The sequence below is a fragment of the Zalophus californianus genome, chromosome 9 (genome assembly GCF_009762305.2).
Source record: "Zalophus californianus isolate mZalCal1 chromosome 9, mZalCal1.pri.v2, whole genome shotgun sequence".
NCBI lineage: Eukaryota > Metazoa > Chordata > Mammalia > Carnivora > Otariidae > Zalophus > Zalophus californianus.
The window spans coordinates 87,842,006-87,862,930 of NC_045603.1; the positions used below are offsets into that span (position 1 = coordinate 87,842,006).

The window sequence follows — 20,925 nt, forward strand, 5'->3', positions numbered from 1 at the left end:
AAAACTGAAATTTTACATTATAGTGCATCACTATATACCTGAATAAAGCCGTGTGCACTTAAAAGGTAAAACAAAAATGGTCTTAAAAAACACACCTCCAAAAAACTCAAAAAAATTTATTATTTATTTAATTTTATATTTTGCATTGTTTTGGTGAAGCCTCCAAAATAGATGAGATATCCTTCCCCTCTAATGCTCTACCTCCTCGGGTTCCCTCCATCTTTCATCCATATTATTCCCAAAGGAGCATAAGATCTCTTTATTTTCTGAATTCAGCAGCTGGATTTTGGGGTTATAATTGCTTTATCTTTGCTCAGTTAACACTTGTCCCTGAATATTGCTTGAGTCATAGTCTTAGAAAGTTGACTAAATTTGATCCCCCAAGGAGTATTACATCTAAAAGTTCTATTTTCTCATATGGTCCCTATGTTTCTGTTTGGGAGACCTACTGATTTTCTATCAAGTACTTGGTGTTGGGACCACACTCCCTTTTCCTGTTATGGCTTATGGTAGGGTTTTTCAAATCTTCACATTTGAGGTTAGATCGTTCTTTGCTGCGGGGGGCTGGTCCTGTGCATAGTAGAATGTTTAGCAGGAACCCTGGCTTCTATGAATTAGATTCCAGTTACAAATTTCCTTCCCATTCCCAGTTGTGGCAACCCAAAGTGTCTGCAAACATTGCCAAATGTCTCCTAGGAGTCAAAATTGTCCTGACTGAAAACCACTGACTTAGACACAGTGGGATAACTCAATATACTTCTTGGAAAACAAGTATTAACTTGGTTTTCTCTTGGAAAAAGATCTTCGAGTATAGCAGGGGGCTTCTTCTATCTACTCCCTGATATGTGGCTGTCAATTTCAAAATCCTGATGTCTCAAGTGAGCCCTCTTTTCATTCAGTTTCTCTTCCAAGATTGTATTTTAGGAGATCACTTCTGTCTGCCTGCCACTTGTTTTCTTACATCCCTAGAATTCCCATTTTTTTCTAATAAAAACACAATAAATGTTTATTTATCATGAACTATATCTAACAAACATTTTTTTATGAAACTGAAATTTTAGTTCCTGCCCTTGTAGAAATGAGAGCATAAGGAATAGGGAGAAATTGCAGGATTCACAGTCCCCAGAACTACACATTGCACCATCTTGGTGGTGCTGAAACTATGGATGGCACATGTTACTTCCATGTCGGGATGTGCTCACAGAAAAGAAGAAAAGTGTGTTCGGTTCAACACAACTACTTGTCTTTTTTATGGATTCTGTTATACATTTGTTGCAAAATCACAAATAGTTTTTGGGATATTTTGACACTATAGCATACATTTTTAATGATCCAGAAATGACAATTTATTTTGTTTAAATTTTGCTAGTGCCCTTGTGAAAGGATGTCGTTGTCTGGAAATTGACTGCTGGGATGGATCACGAAATGAACCTGTTGTATACCATGGTTATACACTCACCAGCAAGCTTCTGTTTAAAACTGTTATCCAATCGATACAGAAATATGCATTCATAGTACGTGCGTATCTTTGTTAAATTATAGTTAAGCACAATATAATTTACTTGCTTCAAAATCCTATAATGCTGGACCTTAGTTTAGATCAGTGATATTTCAAATCGTGTGTTATGATCTATGTAGTATGTAGTTAAAGGTAGATTTATCAAATTTAATCTCAAGTAGTGGGATGAATGTTTCAGGGAACTTTTTTTTAATTGTATGTGTGTGTGTGTGTGTGTGTGTATTGTGTTACAATGTAAAATATGTTTTTTACTGTGAGTTACAGCCAAAAAAATTTTGAGAAATACTGGTCTATATAATAGTAAATTATTTTTACCAACATTCAAGTACTTTACTTTCAAAATGCACAATAAAAATATGTCAACAATGTATTATATAGATTGTTGACAGTTTTTTGCGACTATGATGGCAGCAATTCATACAGCAAAGAATGTTTAGAAGTTTACTTTGGGATTTTAAAAAATTATTGTTGGATTTAGTAAGGTTACAGATTCAAAGATCTAGTTCTTTTGAGAGCTTCCAAATTCAGCCTACAAATCCTAGTCTATAAGTTGAGTGGGTTTTAACACTCTGTTTAAAATAATACTTGGTTCTATTTACAAACTTGGCTAATTAACCACCTTCAGACATTTTAAATTGTTTTTGTAAAGTTAGTATATTTGATTTCTTTCTTAAATACTTCAATTGCAGTGCCATTGAAGAGATTTAATAAAATCATACTGAGTACTTAAAAAATGTATATCTAATAATTAAACTTACAAATTTGATAAACTTGAAGTTCTCCTAAGTAGGTCAAAACATTATCTATAAATATAAACATAACTTAAAAATCACAAATTTAAGTCGACTGCTTTATTATGTGAGAGTATAAAATACTAAAAATTTACAAAATATACATATAAAACATGAAAAATGTCTATTTTAGTATAAAACATTAATACATGGCATTGATTCTCTTAAACATCTAATTTCTAATGATTTCTAAATTTATATCTCTCCCTTGAACTCTATACCAACATAGACAAGTATGTACTGGACATCTCCTCTTGCATATATTTTTTTAAGATTTTATTTATTTATTTGACAGAGAGATATATAGCAAGAGAGGGAACACAAGCAGGGGGAGTGGGAGAGAGAGAAGCAGGCTTCCTGCTGAGCAGGGAGCCGGATGCGGGGCTCAATCCCAGGACCCTGAGATCATGATCTGAGCCGAAGGCAGACACTTAACGATTGAGCCCCAAAGGCACCCCTCTCCTCTTGCATATTTAACCGGCATATTTAACTTAACATGCTTAGAACTGAGTTCCAGATATTCCTCTTCCTCCGGGGTCTGCTCTTCTCACGGTCTTCCCCATCTCAGTTACTGGTAACTCCTGTGTTCAAGCCTAAATCATTGTCAACTTTAACCCTCCTCACCTCATTTCTCTCCAACCCTTCAATAAGTTCTTTAGTATATCCTTGTGAGCCTACTTTCAAAATATATACTGAATTTACCCCTTCTCCCCATTCTCACTGTCACTGTCCTAGGCAACTACTATCACCTCTCACTTGGATTATTGCAATTAACCCCTTCTTTCCCTTTCCCCTGCAGTTTGATCTCAATGTTTCAGCCAGAGTGACTTTTTGGTAAGTCAAATCATGTCATTCCCCTTCTCAAAACTTTCAATCCCACTCAAAATATGAACTGAAATACATGTTTAACCTGTTTTCTGTTACCTCCGACTCCTACTTGTCTCTCCATTGTTCACATGGCCATTCTGGTCTCCTTACTCTTTTTCAGACACAGCTCAAAGCCCTTGAACTCCCTGTTTCTTTTGTCTGAAACCCAAATACTTGCATAGCAAGCTCTCTCCCATCCTTCAGGGTGGGGTAACTGAGGGAATAGAGGCATCTAAAAATTCAAAGGCCTTGAAAGGATGGAAACCCTTACAACTTCTAAGACTCAAAGAGAAAGAGATGGAATGAAATTTTTTTCATTGTTTTGAACAACAAAGACTCAATGAGACTTCTCAGCTGAACAGGGTGACTCAGTTTTGTAGCAAAGGTTAGACCGAAGATTGAATTTTCTTTCTTTTTTTTTTTGAAAGATTATATTATTTTATTTTATCATATATTTATTTATTCACTCCCACCATTCATTTTTTACAAATTTTATTGAAATATAATCTGTATTATATTTATGTACAAGTATATAAATCAACATCATACAGGTTGATACCTTTCTATAAATTGAATACATATAACCAATAGCCAGAGACCTTTCTTGTGTCTTTCCTAGTCATTAACCCCCAAACAAGAGTTGGCAACTGTCTTGACTTCTAATACCACACATTAAAGTTTTCTTGTTTTTATACTTTAATGTAAGTGGAATAATATCTGTGTATATTCTTATTTATTTATTTTTTATTTAAATTCAATTAACATATAATGTATTATTTGTTTCAGAGGTAGAGGTCAATGATTCCTCAGTCTCATATAATACCCAGTGTTCATTACATCATATGCCCTCCTTAATGTCTATCACCCAGTTCCCCATCCCCCCACCCCTGTCCCCTACAACAACCCTCAGTTTGTGTCCTGTGCTTAAGAGTTTCTTATGGTTTGTCTCCTTCTCTGATTTCATCTTGTTTTATTTTTTTACCTCTCTTCCCCTATTATCCTCTGTTTGTTCTTAAATTCCACATATCAGCGAGATCATATGATAGTTGTCTTTCTCTGATTGACTTATTTCACTTAGCATAATACCCTCTAGTTCCATCCACGTCATTGCAAATGGCAAGATTTCATTTTTTTGATGGCTGAGTAGTATTCTATTGTATATAGATACTACATCTTCTTTATCCATTCATCTGTTGATGGACATCTGTGCTCTTACCATAGTTTGGCTATAAACATTGGTGTGCAGGTGCTCTTTTGGATCACTACATTGTATCTTTGGGGTAAATACCCAAAAGTACAATTGCTGGGTCAAAAGATAGCTTTATTTTCAACCTTTTGAGGAACCTCCATACTGTTTTCCAGAGTGGCTGCACCAGCTTGCATTCCCACCAACAGTGTAAGAGGGTCCCCTTTTCTCCGCATCCCCGCCAACATCTGTGTTTCCTGATTGGTTAATTTTAGCCATTCTGACTGGTGTGAGGTGGTATCTTGTTGTGGTTTTGATTTGTATTTCCCTGATGCTGAGTGATGTTGAACATTTTTTCATGTGTCTGTTGGCCATTTGTATGTCTTCTTTGGAGAAACATCTGTTCAGTCTTCTGCCCATTTCTTGATTGGATTATTTGTTCTTTGGTGTTAAGTTTGATAAGTTCTTTATAGATTTTGGGTACTAGCCCTTTATCTGATATGTCATTTGCAAATATCTTCTCCCATTCTGTCGATTGTCTTTTGGTTTTGTTGACTGTTTCTTTTGTTGTGCAAAAGCTTTTTATCTTGATGAAGTCCCCATAGCTCATTTTTGCCTTTGTTTCCCTTGCCTTTGGAGACGTGTCTAGCAAGAAGTTGCTGCAGCCGAGGTCACAGAGGTTGCTCTCTGTGCTCTTCTCTACAAAGGTTGAATTTTCTACTCAAGATAGTCACCATTGATTTGGGGAAGAGAGAGCAATAAAATGAAATAGACGATAATTATGACTAGGAAAGAACTGTGGGTATATATGAGGAGTCTAACATTTTAAGGGAATTACATTGCCAAAACACAACATGATACAACATGGCAAAATAAAACACAAGTGTGATTCTTAGGTGAGCCTTAAAACAACCCTTGGTCAAGAAGTGAGCTGCAAAGGTAGCCTGGTATTAAGGAAAGCAAACTCCTCAATACATACTTTAAATGTGGCCCAGGATAAAAGACAAGAGGACCTTCCCTGAAGGTGGAGCCAAAGACCACAGAAGACCCCCCTGTCCCCCAAAAAAGATGAACTTTCCCCAGTGAGTGTCAGGGTCTAATTGAGAAATCTGTCTGGAGGCCATCACTTTGCCTATTTTCAAAATCATTTTTTATATTTGGGAAAAAATTTTACAATGTTCTCTTGATATTAGACTAGGGCATTTATATGTATGTGAGTATATATGAGGTTATTGTAGTAGGCTGAATAAGGGCCCACAAAGGTTCTACTTCCTGGAACCTGTAAATGTTACTTTATTTGGAAAAAGAGTCTTTGCAGATGGATGAAATCAAGGACCTTGAGATAAGGTGATTATCCAGCATGACTGGGTGGGCCCAAATGCCACACAGAAGAGGAGACAACCTAAAGATGAGGGGTAGAGATTGGAGTGATATGGCCACAAGCCAACAAAAGTTGGCAACCACAAGAAGCTATAAGAGGGAAGGAATAGATCTCCCTTAGAGCCTGCTGCTCCCTTCATTTTAGCCAATGAAACTGCTTTTAAAAGTTTGGCCCCTAGAATTATGAAAGAACAAATTTCTGTTGCTTCAAGCAACCAAGTTTGTGGTCAATTGCTACAGCAGCCACAAAAACCAATATACTCATACATTAAAAAGGAAGGATATTGTATCTCCTATTCAAAGGTCTATGATAATGCAACAGACCTTGCATGTCCTTGGTTTGTTTACAAGTTGGTAAATTTGTGTCCCGATAAGTATATAGGAAACAAAATAAAGAAAATTTTAAACGAGACTCCAAAATGAATGTGGTTTCTCTATTTTGTGGCACATTTCAAATTTACGGTGGTGACAAACGGCAGAAAACATCTTTGTAAAGCCATCTTTACTTAATAGATTCTCTTTATTATTATCTTTATCTTTGTTTCTAATTATAAAGCCATGAGTTTTGATTATAGACTTTGAAACTAAAACAGTAGAAAATTAACATCTCCTCTAACTTCTCTGTGTTAAAGTTTCCTTCACATTTAAAAATATCTAAATAAATATATATATATGGTAAGCAAATATATATATGCTTAAAACATTAAAATGTAGAATATTACTCTTTAGCAACTTGGTTTTTTCCTCGTGAGACAATATCATAGATACCTTTCTATAGCAGACCTCCTTCTTACCAGACTTACATCATTCCTTTAAATGGACGTGACATAATTTATTTAAACAAATACCTACTGTTGGATGCTTCAGTTGTTTCCTATATTTCTAGTATAAATAGTAATAATCTTCCTTTTCATACAGATTTAATGTTCCCTGTTATGTCAAAATCAAAAGTAATTTCAGTTTAAAGAATACTTATTTTGCAAAAGTACAGAACATTGAATGTAAGTTTTAAAATAGACGAACTGTTTCTATTAATTGCATGAAAATCGTTGAGGCATTCTGATCAATAACGTAGCAATGGTTAATTTTTTAGACGTCTGACTACCCAGTGGTGCTCTCTTTAGAGAACCACTGCTCCCCTTCCCAACAAGAAGTGATGGCAGACATTTTGCAGTCTGTTTTTGGAGATGCCTTGCTTTCTGATATGCTTGATGATTTTCCAGACAAACTACCTTCACCAAAGGTAACCTTTTGTCTGAGAAGCTCAGGTTAATAAAAAAAGAAAAAGCATGTCACTATTATATTGATCCATAAAACTGGGTGAGAGATCAATGAAAATGCTTAGTTTTGATGATGCATAGAGGTGTATTTTTGCAATGTGTTGCCTGGGAAATGTTCCCGTGAGCATCTAAGTAAATGTATGTTGATAAAGAGAATATATAGAGATATAGGTAAAAACTCTCATTTTTATTGTGTACCATACCCCATGAGTCCAAAATTTCAAGTCAGTTAATATTAGGCCACAGGAATTTGTTATGTTTTATAGGCAAAGGCGAAGAAAGAGGCAAAGATCTGGGTTATTAATAGAGTCCGTGTCCAATTCCTTAGCATCTGGGTGGCTTGCCCCACCCCCTTTTTAAAAAAGATTTATTTATTTACTTGAGAGGGAGAGAGGGTGAAAGAGATTGGGGGAGGGCAGAGGGAGAGAGACTCTAAGCAGACTGCACTGAGTGTGGAGCCCCATGCAGGGCTCAATCTCACAGCCCTGAGATCACCACCTGAGCCAAGACCAAGAGTCAGATGCTTAACTGACTGTGCCACTTAGGTGCCCCTTCCCTTCCCCCCCCTTTTTTTTAATCTGCTCTTTTCAGTTTCTCTGTCTCTTATGGGACCCTTTCCATCTTCAACTGAGCATATTCAAATACTTGGTTTAAAAATGCACTCCCACCCTAGCCTCATGATTTCGATTTCTCTTCAGCTATCTCTTTATTATTCTCTGTTTCAACCTAAATTTCCACTTTCTCATCTCCTCACAACCTAATGGGCTTCCTCCACCTGCACCTCAGTAAGTTTCTCATTGTCATCAGAGACTTTTCTACCAGTAAATTCTAACAGACTTATTTCAGTCACCATCTGACTTTTTTCCTTCACAACATTCAATGCTGGGAAGCCTCCTTCCTTTCCTTGAAACACTTTCTTCTGTAATACCATATTTTTTAGGTTTTCCTCATTCCTCTCTGGCCAGTCTTTCTTAGTTTCCTCTGCCAGCCTAGTCTTCTCATCCCAAATTTCATGAGGTGATAGACGAGTGAACTTTTTTTTTTTGCATGACATGATAGTATTGTCTAACACTCACTAGTTTCATTTTGATGTGTCATCATTTTGGTGTTTAGAGCAGTGCTTTTGTAATATTTGAATATTTTCCTTTATATTTTTCCATATTTTATTTAGATGAGTGGAAAATTTAAAGATGAATGTTGTGACACTGGTGATGAGAAGTTTAAGACTCATGATAGTATTGAAATGAACAAAAAAATTGAACAGATGGAAAAACTGACTCTTTCACCCCATAAGAATGCTCACAACTAAATGTGCGCAGTTATGACAGAAAAGAGATTAAAGACCTTGTGAAAAGTACTGGAAACATACCATCAAAGATTTAATCTAATCAAAGATGTAATCTAAGGTTTAATCTAATTGTCTAATTCAGGAAATTATAACAATGTATAGTTTTCTAGGAATAGGATTCCTCCTCCTATTTATAAATCAACTTTCTGCGGATATGTAGTTTTCATTAACATTTTTGTTTCTGTACTAAAGTAAGGGGATGCTTTCCAATGACTAAATGAGGAATTAGAGATAGAGTCGTTTTCTCATTCCTCACTCGGTCACTGAGGTACAAAAGAATTGCCTAGAGACTTGTTAAAGAGGCATAATTCCAGCCCCACAACTCAAGATTCTGATTCTTTAATTTTGAAGTAAATCCCAGGAATCTGTTCCTTTAACAAGCACTCCAGGTGATGCTTTTTTTTTTTTTTAAGATTTATTTATCTATTTAAGAGAGAGAGAGAGAGAGCAGGGGGAGAGGCAGAGGGAGAGGGAGAGAGAGAATCTCAAGCAGACTCCTTACTCAGTGTGGAGCCCGACGCAGGGCATGATTCCATGACCCTGAGATCATGACCTGAGCCAAATCAGAGTTGGATGCTTAACTGACTGAGCCCAGGTGATACTTTTGATGCATGTGGTTGTATAGTGCACTTTGGTAAGCTCCATATTAGAGAGTAATATAAGGGCCATAGTAATAGAGAGAAGGTCTAACGTGATGGAGTAATTCGAGTGGGTACCTGAGGATAGTAAAGGGAATGGACAAATCAAAGCTCCTTGAAGAAAAGAACTTTATTTCATAGTCCAGATTTCAGCAGTATTATATATTAAACATAGCAGGCATTTAATAAATACATTGATAGGGGTGCCTGGCTGGCTCAGTCAGTAAGGCATGTAACTCTCGATCCCAGGGTCATGAGTTCAAGCCCCATATTTGGTGTGGAGCCTCCTTAGAAAAAAAAAGTACGTTGGTAAATTAATTAATAGTTGAAAAGGGCAGGGATAAATAAGTGAAAGAAGGGAACTGGAAGTCTTTGGATTTAGAATGAGTGACTCTGATGGTCAATTTTGCCATGATCCTCGTTTTGATGGACAGGAAATACTGTGTTGATGATGCTTGTGGCCAGTACAGTTGAAATATGAAGAAGATTTGCAAATCTTTAACTTAAATTTAGTCTATTCTAGGTGTCAAACATTACAATAGACATTTTTGAATACCTGATCTCATTTAATACTTTTTAATGTTGGGTAGCAGAGTAATGATCTGAAGCATTTACTACCAGAAGTTGTAACATTCTTTTATAGCATTTCAAGCATTTTAATATATATATAAATATAGAAAATATATTATAAATAAATATATAAAAATTATACATATATACAATATGTGTGTGTATATATATACACATATAATTTTCATGTATGTCAGTTTTTTAAAATAGTAGGAATTTTTGGAAAGTAAAACAAATGGAGCCATAGTAAATCCCAATCATATAACAGGCTTATTTTGAGGTAAATTTTAGTCGATACTATAATATCACTGGTTTCTATGGTATTATAGGAGTATGGAAAAAGATGGAGTTCTTACATATTTTACTACTGTGGGCTAACTGAAAACATGGTGAAAGACTTTTCAATGACTGTTCAAATGCAAACTTCCCTATAAATGTGTAATTGTATCTCTCTTTCAAATCGTTTCTGTAGGCATTAAAATTCAAAATATTAGTTAGAAACAAGAAAATAGGATCCTTAAGGGAAACCCGTGAAAGAAAAGGTTCTGATAAGCATGGTCAGGTAGAGGAATATGAAGAGATAGATCAAGATGTGGACGATGAAGTCAAAGAATCAAAAGCATTGGCTATTTTAGAAGACGATTCACAGAAGGAACCAGGGGCAATTATTGCAGCTGGATTACCACTTTTCAGGAGAAGGAGGGTGAGATGATACTTTATGAAAATCTTACAAGTGATTGAAAAGTTGTTTTATTTTCTTACTGGTAGAGAATTAAACATTTTTTTTTTTGGAGGGAAAAATCTTTTTCTCATAAAAATTCTAGTCTTTCATTTAAAACTTGTTTGGAAAAAATTAACATGGGAAAAGAAAATTTTAAAGTTATATCTTTTCCTGTGTTGTTTTTATTTTATTTTTTAAAATTTATTTCTTTATTTGAGAGAAAGAGAGAGTAAGGCAAGAGTGGGGGAAGGGGCAGAGGGAGAGAGAGGGAGAGACTCTCCAGCAGACTTCCAACTGAGCCTGGAGCCCAACAGGCCCTTGATCTCATGACCCATGCAATCATGACCTGAGCTGAAATCAAGAGTCAGACCCCTAATCAGCTGAGCCACACAGGTGCTCCTGGCTGTTTTTAACGTTTTCTTAGTGGTCCAATTTTATACATTTTTATGTACTAGGCATTGTGCAATGTACAAAATATAAACAACATAATATTTCTGCCCTCAAGGAGACCATACTCTCAGAGACAAGAAAATCACCATTATAATATATAGTATTATAAGTACACAAATTAGCATGACAAAAGAAGGTATCTTGAGTTGCAAGTGACATTAAACTAATTCAGCTGGTTTAAGTAAAATGTGAATTAGGTAATTGGCTCACATCAATGAAAAGTTCAGGGAAAGGGGTTCAGATTTCAGGAAGGACGTGGTATAATATCTCAAGCAAAGTCCACAGAACTTTCTCTAACTTTGGATCCACTTTCTCTACATCGGTGCAAGACTTCTCCAAAGCTTTAGCTTCAGATGCTTTCAGGCTCAATCCAATGGAAGACCTACTTATCTCTCACATGACCAAGCAAATGTTTTTGGGCATTGGCTATAATCAAGTTATGGGCACAGCCCAGAGTCAAATGCTATTGCTAGGGAACTGCAAAGCTCTGATTAGCCAGGTTTGAGCCACATTATCAACACTTAAGCCCATGGATTGAGCTTGGGCAAGGAATGTTTTCCCAAAACAAAACTTGTGAAGGGGATAGCAGAGGTGTAGAAGGTCTAGTTGCTGGCATGTAAAAGAATAAATGTGTACCATACAGCAGAAGTTATTCCCAAATGTTAGATCATATTGGACATACACTTACTCATGACTAAATATCCTCAAGTTGCAAAATTCACAAGAATAAACAGATCTTTGGGGAAAAGGAAATAGTAATAATTGTCATCTTCAATACTTACTACAGTAGTTGGGATTTTAAATGTATGCTGTCTCCTGTTAACATTAAATACTACCATCAGGAAAAATAATCACATTGATGAATTCCAAATGGTTTTTGAGGAGATAATGTTATGAAAAGACTCATATAATTGATCTGAAAGTATATTTTCTTTACTGGAAGAGGAATTTTTCAAATGATTTATTGCAAAAACATGAAATTGCTGCATTTTATTTTTGTACCACATAGGTAAAAGTGGCTATGGCCCTATCTGATCTTGTCATTTATACCAAAGCTGAGAAGTTCATAAGCTTTCAGCATTCAAGACTGTATCAGCAATTTAATGAAAGTAATTCTATTGGGGAGTCAGAAGCCCGAAAACTTTCAAAGTTGAAAGGTAAATTCTTATGATTCAAACAGATGAAGTGTTTAAACAACTTTAGTTCACTGCAAAGGTGTCAAGATTGGTCAGTGACATTTCTAAAACTATATTCTCATAAATTTTCAACGTATTTAATGTAATTAAAAAAGGCTATATGCCTCAAATCACAATAAGTGATTTCACAGAACTTGTTTAATTGACTTCTTTAAGTCCTGAGATTTTGATTGAGAATGTCCAGTGTGGACAGTTTTGTGGGTGGGGCCCTGGTGAGCTCTTTGTAGAGGAGAGTGATGAGTGACAAGGCTGCAGAGGTAGGCAGAGCCAAATCACAAGAAATGTGAACTTTGTCCTAAAATCAAAGGTGAACAGGATTGAAATCTCAGGAGTCACACCATCCCCTCTGTGTTTCTGAAGGATGCCTTTGATAGCAGCGTAAAGGCGAGACTCCTTGTGGGGAGGAAATGATGAGGGCTCATGGTAGAGGGAGCCATGGTGAACTATGTGGACTCAGTAGGCACGTGAGGTAGACAATTAAATAGACCTAGAGGCTGTGTGTCCAAGGTGAGGGAGAAGGAGGACATGGCATCCACGCCAGGCTGCCAGATGGCTGTACAGAGTATGCACTGTCCCTTCACATCTTCAGTGGTACCGTTGGTCTCCGCATCTTTTCACTGTCTTCTGATTCTGAACCCGAGGTGGATTATTCTGTTGCTAGAGCCAAAGATGCAACAAGGCCTTGGAAAGAGAATGGGAAGCCGACTCTACCCTATTCTCAGCCTTATATGGTGGGGGATAACCTGAACTTAAAAAGGCGGGGGGAAAGGGATGGGCAGTTAACTCAGCAGTCAAGTGACTCTCCAAATCCTTCTTAAAAAATGCAATCTACCATCCTGTGTAGAAACACTATGGCAGGTGAACCAGCACCTGCAACTGACTCAAAACAGCTGTTGGCTGTTTGGAAATGCAGAGTCCGATATATTTGTTGGTTAACCTCTTTGGGCTGGCCACTGGCACCCAAGGGTTTTGAGGTATAATTCAGCTCATCTCTTCAAACTGGCTCTGGATATTTTAGGGCCTTTTTGTTTGTTTTTTAAGCTGTAGATTATGACCAAAAATCAATTCAGTAAATCTGAACCACTGCCGTTAAAATAACAGAGTAGAATAGGATGGAATAGAATAGAATAATGGAGATGCAATAAGAGTATTATTTTATGAAATAATTATGTGTGTGTACTGTGTGTTGGGTGTGATATAAGATATATTTCTTACTGTGAGTATTGTCAACCGAGTTTGAATTTGAATGACCTACTTTGCTAGTCTCTAGTCTTTCAAATTATTGGATAGTTTTTGTTGTTTCTCAAGGGGACAAGCCCTCTGAGCACAGCAAAAGTTGTTATAATTCTCTCACTCTCATTGTATTAGACACTTGCTCAAAATTTGAAAAGGTACTGGGCAGTTCTGAGTAGAGTCATAAAGTGCAGCATCACCATTTCTTTGGAGAGAGTATAGGGCATTTTTCTTGCACCAAAATCCAATGATAAATAATTAATGATGTGGGCAAAGGTGTACTCTAAGATAATGTCCATCATTATTTTTTAAAATTTTTTAGAAGATTTTATTTATTTATTTGGGAGAGAGAAAGGGAGAGAGAGAGAGAACACGTGGGGGGAGGGGGGAGGGAGAAGCAGGATCCCTGTGGAGCAGGAAGCCTGATGCAGGACTTGGTCCCAGGATCATGACCTGAGCTGAAGGCAGATGCTTAACTGACTGAGCCACCCAGGCACCCAGAATGTCCATTATTATTAAAAACTTAAATGTTACTTATTATATAATGCAGAAAAATAAGAAACAACTATTTATATGCATGGATACTTTTCAGTCATTTAAAAATAATGTAGTAGGTGAATAGTATTGAAATGGAATGATTTTTTATGTTATTTTTAAGTAAAAGAAAAGGAAGTTTATAAAAGGGAACAAACAATATGATTCAATTAAAAAATAAGAATATACCTATGACAATAGAGTGGAAAGATATATACCAAGAGGTTACTGGTTATTAATTAAGTGATGAGATTATATATAGTTTTATTTCTTATTTTTTAGAATTCATTCTAAGATGAACATAAATTGCATTTATAGTAACATAGTGTGTTTAATTTCTAAAGGTCAATTTCAGAAGTAACTAGATCATATTATGTTAAGGGTCTTTAGTGATCATGCATGTTTATCACTTTGTAGATAGGAAAAATTAAGATCCAGAAGAGTATACATCTTACCAAAAGATAAATACCTTGCTTAGGGCTGGATAAGGGATCATGATAGTTGGACAACATGGTGCCTTTATACATGAGTAGCTTCAAAATAAACTTTCTCTCAAGGAGTGTATAACTTCTAAAATTGAGAGCTGATGAAGTTGATTATAATTATTAACTTCAGCAATTATAATTTCTTTACTTGACAACGCTTCCTAAAGAATAGTATGTGGAATGAGGGTGGCATCAATTCAATTCCAGTTTGACCAGCAAATGTAGTGGGCCCCAGGCAGTAACCATTTCTCCCAATACTGGTCACCATATTAGCAGGAGTAGTTGTGGGAAAAGGACCTGCTTAGTGAAAGAATAAAAGCCTCGGAGAAACACGAAATCTATGTTGAAAAATTTGAAGGGTGTCCAATGGTAAAGGGTACAAATGAGTTTTGAATCTCAAGTGATTTAAATAGAACATATATAAATAGAAACTTATAAAAATAGATAAGTAGAAACATAAAAAATAGAGAAACAAATGGACTGTGTGTGTGTGTGTTATAAGTATAGACCTTATCTCAGTAAGGGAAATATTTGAAAATAATCAGAACTACAGTAGTCCCCTTATCCATGGGAGACACATTCCAAGACCCCCAGTGGATGCCTGACACTGTGGAGTACTGAATCCTATATATACTATGTTTTTTTGTTTTGTTTTGTTTTAGGATTTTACTTATTTATTTGACAGAGAGAGACACCGCGAGAGAGGGAACACAAGCAGGGGGAGTGGGAGAGGGAGAAGCAGGCTTCCTGCGGAGCAGGGAGCCCATTGCGGTGCTCAATCCCAAGACCCCGGGATCATGACTTGAGTCAAAGGCAGATGCTCAACGACTGAGCCACCCAGGAGCCCCTAGGTTTTTTTTATTATACATATATATATGATAAATTTAATTTATAAGTTAGGCACAGAGATTGACAACAATAACTAATAATGAAATAGAACAGTGGTAACAATATACTGTAATAAAACTTATGTGAATGTGATCTCTCTCAAAAATATCTTATTGCACTTCACTCACCCTTCTTGTGATTATGTGAGATGCTAAAATGTCTACCTGATGAGATGAGATGAATGATACATGCGTTGTGATGCATTGTTAGGGTACTAGCAAACTTCTGGTGATTTGTCAGAAGTAGGATCATCTGCTTCAGACCCTGGTTGATTGTAGGTAATTGAGACCACCAGAAGCAAAACCACGGATAAAGGGGGACTGCTGTACTGGGAGGTAGCAAATTCTCTTTCAATGGAGAGATGCAAACAGAGATTGAAGGAATTTTGAGGGAAGATGCTGTGGTGGTTAGGGTTGGGAGCTGAACTGAATAACTTTAACATCCCTTTGAACCTTAATAACCTGTTGGTTATTCAACTGGATTAATTTGGATGGCATTATATATCTTTATATGACTTACATGTGATTCTGCCCTAACGCAAAAACCAAAGTAAAAAAAAAAAAGACAAAATGGAGAAAGATGCAACTTTTGTTTTAAAACATGATTACATTTTATTTGGAAATTTTATATATTCTTATGTCAAAGTGAGATTAATTTGGGTGTGAAAACAAATATATTAATCATTTTTTCTCAAGTGAATGATTAATATACATAAAATTGTATAATAAACAATTATTAACTTCTCAATAACAGTGAATTACACTGTCAAACAAAGGCATGGATTTATTTTGATTTCCATGAATTGCAGATATTTTTGCTAAGACATACGTATCAAAAGTACTGAAACAATTGTAGAATTATATAATATATAGAAGCATAGCAGTGTATTTAATTATTTGAAAGCTTTCACAATGTTCTCATATATATGTTTTTAGGCCACGAGTTTATTCTTCACACCAGCAAGTTCATTACCAGAATTTATCCCAAAGCAACAAGAGCAGACTCCTCTAATTTTAATCCTCAAGATTTTTGGAATATAGGTTGTCAAATGGGTATGTTATATAGAATAGTGAGTTTCTGCAAAAATAAGATAAAATAAGTTCATTTTGTGAATTAATGAAAGATTTATGAAAAGTTTCCCAAGTAGATTTTTTTGGCCCTGGGTGTTTTAGGGTCAGGCAATAATGATGAATCATTAGTTTCAAGAGCTGAAGTTATTCCTAAATGGGTCAGAGAGGTTAACTCTAAGTGAGGGTTAGGGGCATGGAAGTTAAATTCATGAAGAGTTGGCATTGGATGTGTAGGAAGAGAAAAAAGACATCGAAATGGACGTAAGAGGACAGTGAATATCAAATCCTTTGCTTGAAAGATTTGCTAAGGGCCTCTTTCTATCAAGGGACTTCTTCCTTTTATACTTTATACCGGCTTCTGCCTTCACAGTATTGAAAAATGAATGAGATTTTGTGGCTCTGTTACTTGTCTTTACCAGACTCTCCCTATTCCAAATTGATTTGCTGTTACAGCACAGGCACTAACCAGTCAGAGGGTGCCAGGTGTGAACCCCTCTGCCCCTGGCTCGAGGCAAGGCCCATTGGTTTGTGGAGGGAGGGAGAGAGTAGGGTTGGGGTCGGTGGGTGAGGGAGTGTTAGGGGAGTGGAGGATGATACTGCATATAGTGGCTATTTACCAACCTCTACGGAGGGACTTCTATATTTTAACACCAATTATTGCTCTGCTTGTTTCCCACTTCCTCTTCAAGTGATTACAGTATCTCTTTGGGCCTGAAAATTTTAAATATACTCATATCTTTTCTTCTGGCATTAAGTGTACTGATTTTCTCTATTCTCCTATTTCCTGAATGTCATCTGACCTGCACATTGCTATTCTGTAATCTATACTGTGTATCGTTTGGATGTTTAAACCAAAGCTATAAAATGATTTAAAAATTAAAACTCATCTTCATACATTAATATACACATAGCAGGAAGACATGTTTAAAAATCAGCAATTATTTGGCTAATGACGCTCACTCTTACAATGTTTGGACATATAAAATCCATGATTCGGTTTCAGTAAATCTTTGAGCTGTGTTTCTTTAGATGTACCCTCTCTTTCCTGACAATATCGAAATACTTTTTTCTCACAGTGGCCTTAAATTTCCAGACCCCTGGTCTGCCTATGGATCTTCAAAATGGGAAATTTTTGGATAATGGTTGTTCTGGATATATCTTGAAACCACATTTCCTAAGAGATATTAAAACAGAGTTTAATCCAAATGAAACACCAAAAGACATTGATCCAGTTACACTTACGATAAGGGTAAGATGAATAACTTTCTTTTTCGGGGGGGTTACTATAGAAGCTAGAGAGTCTGCATTAATATTTTGAGTTCCACTGATTTCCTTTAATGTCCTTTAAATTTCTGTTCATCTTGGGGCGCCTGGGTGGCTCAGTCGTTAAGTGTCTGCCTTCAGCTCAGGTCATGATCCCAGGGTCCTGGGATAGAGCCCAGCATTGGGTTCCCTGCTCGGCGGGAAGCCTGCTTCTCCCTCTCCCACTCCCCCTGCTTGTGTTCCCTCTCTCTCTCTCTCTCTCTATCTGTCAGATAAATAAATAAAATCTTTTAAAAAAATTTCTGTTCATCTTTTTCGGTATCGCTCCATATCTGAAAAATCTTTTTGTTGACTTTTTTGCATGAATGACTACCTGCTTGTGAATAGAAATATTGAGGCTGAAAGCTTCTCCTCTCCAAAGTCTATGTTATCCCATTGTCTTTAGGCATTTAATATTGTGATAGAGAAGTCTGAGTTCAGCCCACTAGTGTAGATATGCGACTCTCTCCCTCCTTAACTTTATAGAGTTTTACTAGAAAATTTTAGGAGCTCTTTGCTTTGTCATTAATCTCCAGAATTAGACTTTCACAGTTTCAGATTTTTGCCCCTTGTCTCTGAATATTCTTTGATTAGTATTTAGAAACCCAAAGTTATCCATATGCTTTTCTTGAGTATCTGCCTGCATGTTTACTAATTCCTATCAACTCTATCACTCTCTTTTTTCCTGCCTTTGGTTTTTTTCCATATTTGATTTTATTCTTTACTGATTCTAATGTAGATATGAATTTTTCTCCTGCATTATCAGTTTCTCCCCTCCAATTTTTAGTTACCTCATTCTGCTTCATTTTTATTTCTGTCTGTATCCTATCCAGCATCCTTCCCCACCCCTCCAACCCCTGTCTTCTTAGATTCTGTGTGATTTTATTGGGAGCAAAAGTATTTGTCTAAAATTTATTGTTTCCAAAAAGTATAGACTTTCTGAAAACTTTCTTATTTTTCTATAACTTAAGTGCTCTATTTATTTCCTTTTTTAAAAATGTCCCTGAATCTTCTGAAAAGCCCTTAGCTTTTTTCTCTCCACTTAGTTATAAGCAATTCTATTCTATTTTTTAAAAGATTTTATTTATTTATTTATTTATTTATTTATTTATTTATTTGACAGAGAGAGAGACAGCGAGAGAAGGAACACCATCAGGGAGAGTGGGAGAGGGTGAATCAGGCTTCTCGCTGAGTAGGAAGCCCGATGTGGGGCTCAGTCAGGACCCTGGGATCATGACCTTAGCCGAAGGCAGATGCTTAACCAATTGAGCCACCCAGGCACCCCAGCAATTCTATTTTAGATTGTATCTACAAACCTGTGGTTTGTAACAAATTGGGTGGGTAGGGCTCTTTTGTCCCTCTCTTGGTTTAGCTGATTGCTCCTAGAACCGTATGAACCGTTTCAGATTCTGTTCTGGAATTTTGGTACTTGTATTGCTGTCCCTGGCGAGGATTTTTGTGTTTGCTGTTCTGATTGAGGGGAGTGTTGCTGGCTGTCCTGGCTGGTGGGAGCTTCCCTGCTCTGGCGCCCTGGTGGTCAGAGTGCAGGAGATGCTCTAACCCAGACTGCAGGAGATGTTCTAACCCAGACTGCATGCCCTTCATAAGCCTTCCTCTCTCGGCTCCTTCCTCTACTGTCCTGATGTCACAGGACTTGGGGGACCACTTTCATCCACTTCTGGCCCTAGCCTTTTTGTCCTGGCTGAGAATGGAGATTTAAGAGTCTTCCAGAGATTAACGTGGAAAGAGAGTAGAGCAAAGTTGAATGAGAAAGAAATGATCTCAGCCCCTGAGAGAAACAGTACCAGTGAAGTATGTAGCTGACTTTTTCCTTGGTTTTTAGGGATTTTGTGACTCTAAATTTTTTTTTAAAGATTTTATTTATTTAAGAGAGCTAGAGAGTGTAAGCAAGGGGGTGGGGGAGAGGGATAAGCAGACTCCGTGCTGAACACAGAGCCTGACATGGGGCTCGATCCCACAAACCTGTGATCGTGACCTGAGCCAAAATCAAGAGAGGATGCTTAACTGACTGAGCTACCCACACGCCCTGGATTTTGTGACTTTAAAAGTAGGGACATATAGGGTAGAAAAGTAGGGGCATATAGTAGAAATTGCCTCCAGCACTGGGTGCTGCCCAAAATCAATTAGTTGGCACTCTTTCTAGGATCAGCAAAATATTCTCCATTAAGCTTACTTTGCAAATATTATCGTAACTTTGGCATTTTTTTATTTTTTATTTTTTTAAGATTTTATTTATTTATTTGAGAGAGAGAGAGGGAGAGCACAGGGAAAAGCAGACTCCCCGATGAGCAGAGAACCCGATGTGGGACTCAATCTCAGGATCCTGGGACCCTGACCTGAGCTGAAGGCAGCCAGCCGCTTAACCGACTGAGCCGCCCAGGCGCCCTTTTTTTTTGTATTTTTTTAATACAAAAATTTAAAAGATTTATAACTTTTTCTTTTACTTTTTGGTTATGATATAAGCTAGAAAGTATACATTAATATTTTAAGTTCCATTGACTTCCTTTAGGGCCTTTAAATTTCTGTTGATCTCTTTAGCCCCTATAAGGTGGGTGGTATTTCAACGTTTTTCCACATTTGTACCAGTGTCTCCCTGTTGTTTTTTTGTGTGAATGAAAAAACGCGAAAGCCTACATTGTTCTAAACACCTAATCTAGTCATTGTAGTAGCTGTTCTAGTGAGAAAAAGGGATGAATCAGCCACTTTGTATGGTCCCCTCCTACTCCTCACAAATCTCCTTGCTGTGCGTCTGGGGTTTTCCTCTCTCCCTCTCTCTCTCTCTTTTTTTTTCTCTTCTTCCCAAGTGATTCTTCCTTTCTCAAATATGTGGGCTCCTTTACTCTACTGCCTCTGAAGTATTTATGTTGTTAAGGCTTTTTCTTTTTTAAAAAATTTTTAATTTAAATTCAATTTAGTTAACATATAGGATATTATTAGTTTCAGGGGTAAAATTTAGTGATTCATCAGTTGCATATAACACCCAGTGCTCATTACATCACATGCCCTGCTTACTGCCTGTCACCCAGTTATCCCATTCCCCCACTCACCTCCTCTCCAGCAACCCCCAGTTTGTTTCCCAGAGTTGAGACTTTTATGGTTTGCCACCCTCTCTGTTTTTAATCTTATTTTATTTTTTCCCTTCCCCTTTGTTCATCTGTTTTGCTCCTTAAGTTGCACATGAGTGAAATCATATGGTATTTGTCTTTCTTTGACTTATTTCGCTTAGCATAGTATCCTCTAGTCCATATGTGTTGCTGCAAATGGCAAGAGTTCATTCTTTTTGATGGATGAGTAGTATTCCATTGTATATATGTATGTATGTATCCATATATACAATGGAATACTACTCAAAGTAAGCATATATATATATATATATATATATATATATATATATATATATATACACCACTTCTTCTTTGTCCATTCATCTGTCGGTGGACATCTGG

The 20,925-nt window shown here is 36.7% G+C and overlaps 1 protein-coding gene across 10 annotated transcripts in view; it reads left to right on the forward strand.

The window, feature by feature from the left end:
• The window catches only part of PLCZ1 (phospholipase C zeta 1), a 50,700-nt gene that overhangs the window by 20,110 nt on the left and 9,665 nt on the right, over positions 1 to 20,925 (forward strand). For 7 of the 10 annotated variants that reach the window (XR_003519960.1, XM_027594476.1, XM_027594479.1 and 4 more), the window contains 6 exons: positions 1,370 to 1,514; positions 6,837 to 6,986; positions 10,052 to 10,282; positions 11,760 to 11,907; positions 16,022 to 16,138; positions 17,233 to 17,405. Coding sequence is in view for 9 of the 10 variants with exons in the window: in XM_027594476.1 (XP_027450277.1) it covers positions 1,370 to 1,514; positions 6,837 to 6,986; positions 10,052 to 10,282; positions 11,760 to 11,907; positions 16,022 to 16,138; positions 17,233 to 17,405 (964 nt within the window). In the remaining variant the exon portion in view is untranslated. The remainder of the gene's footprint in view (positions 1 to 1,369; positions 1,515 to 6,836; positions 6,987 to 10,051; positions 10,283 to 11,759; positions 11,908 to 16,021; positions 16,139 to 17,232; positions 17,406 to 20,925) is intronic. The other 3 variants (XM_027594477.1, XM_027594478.1, XM_027594482.1) reach the window with 3 other exon arrangements.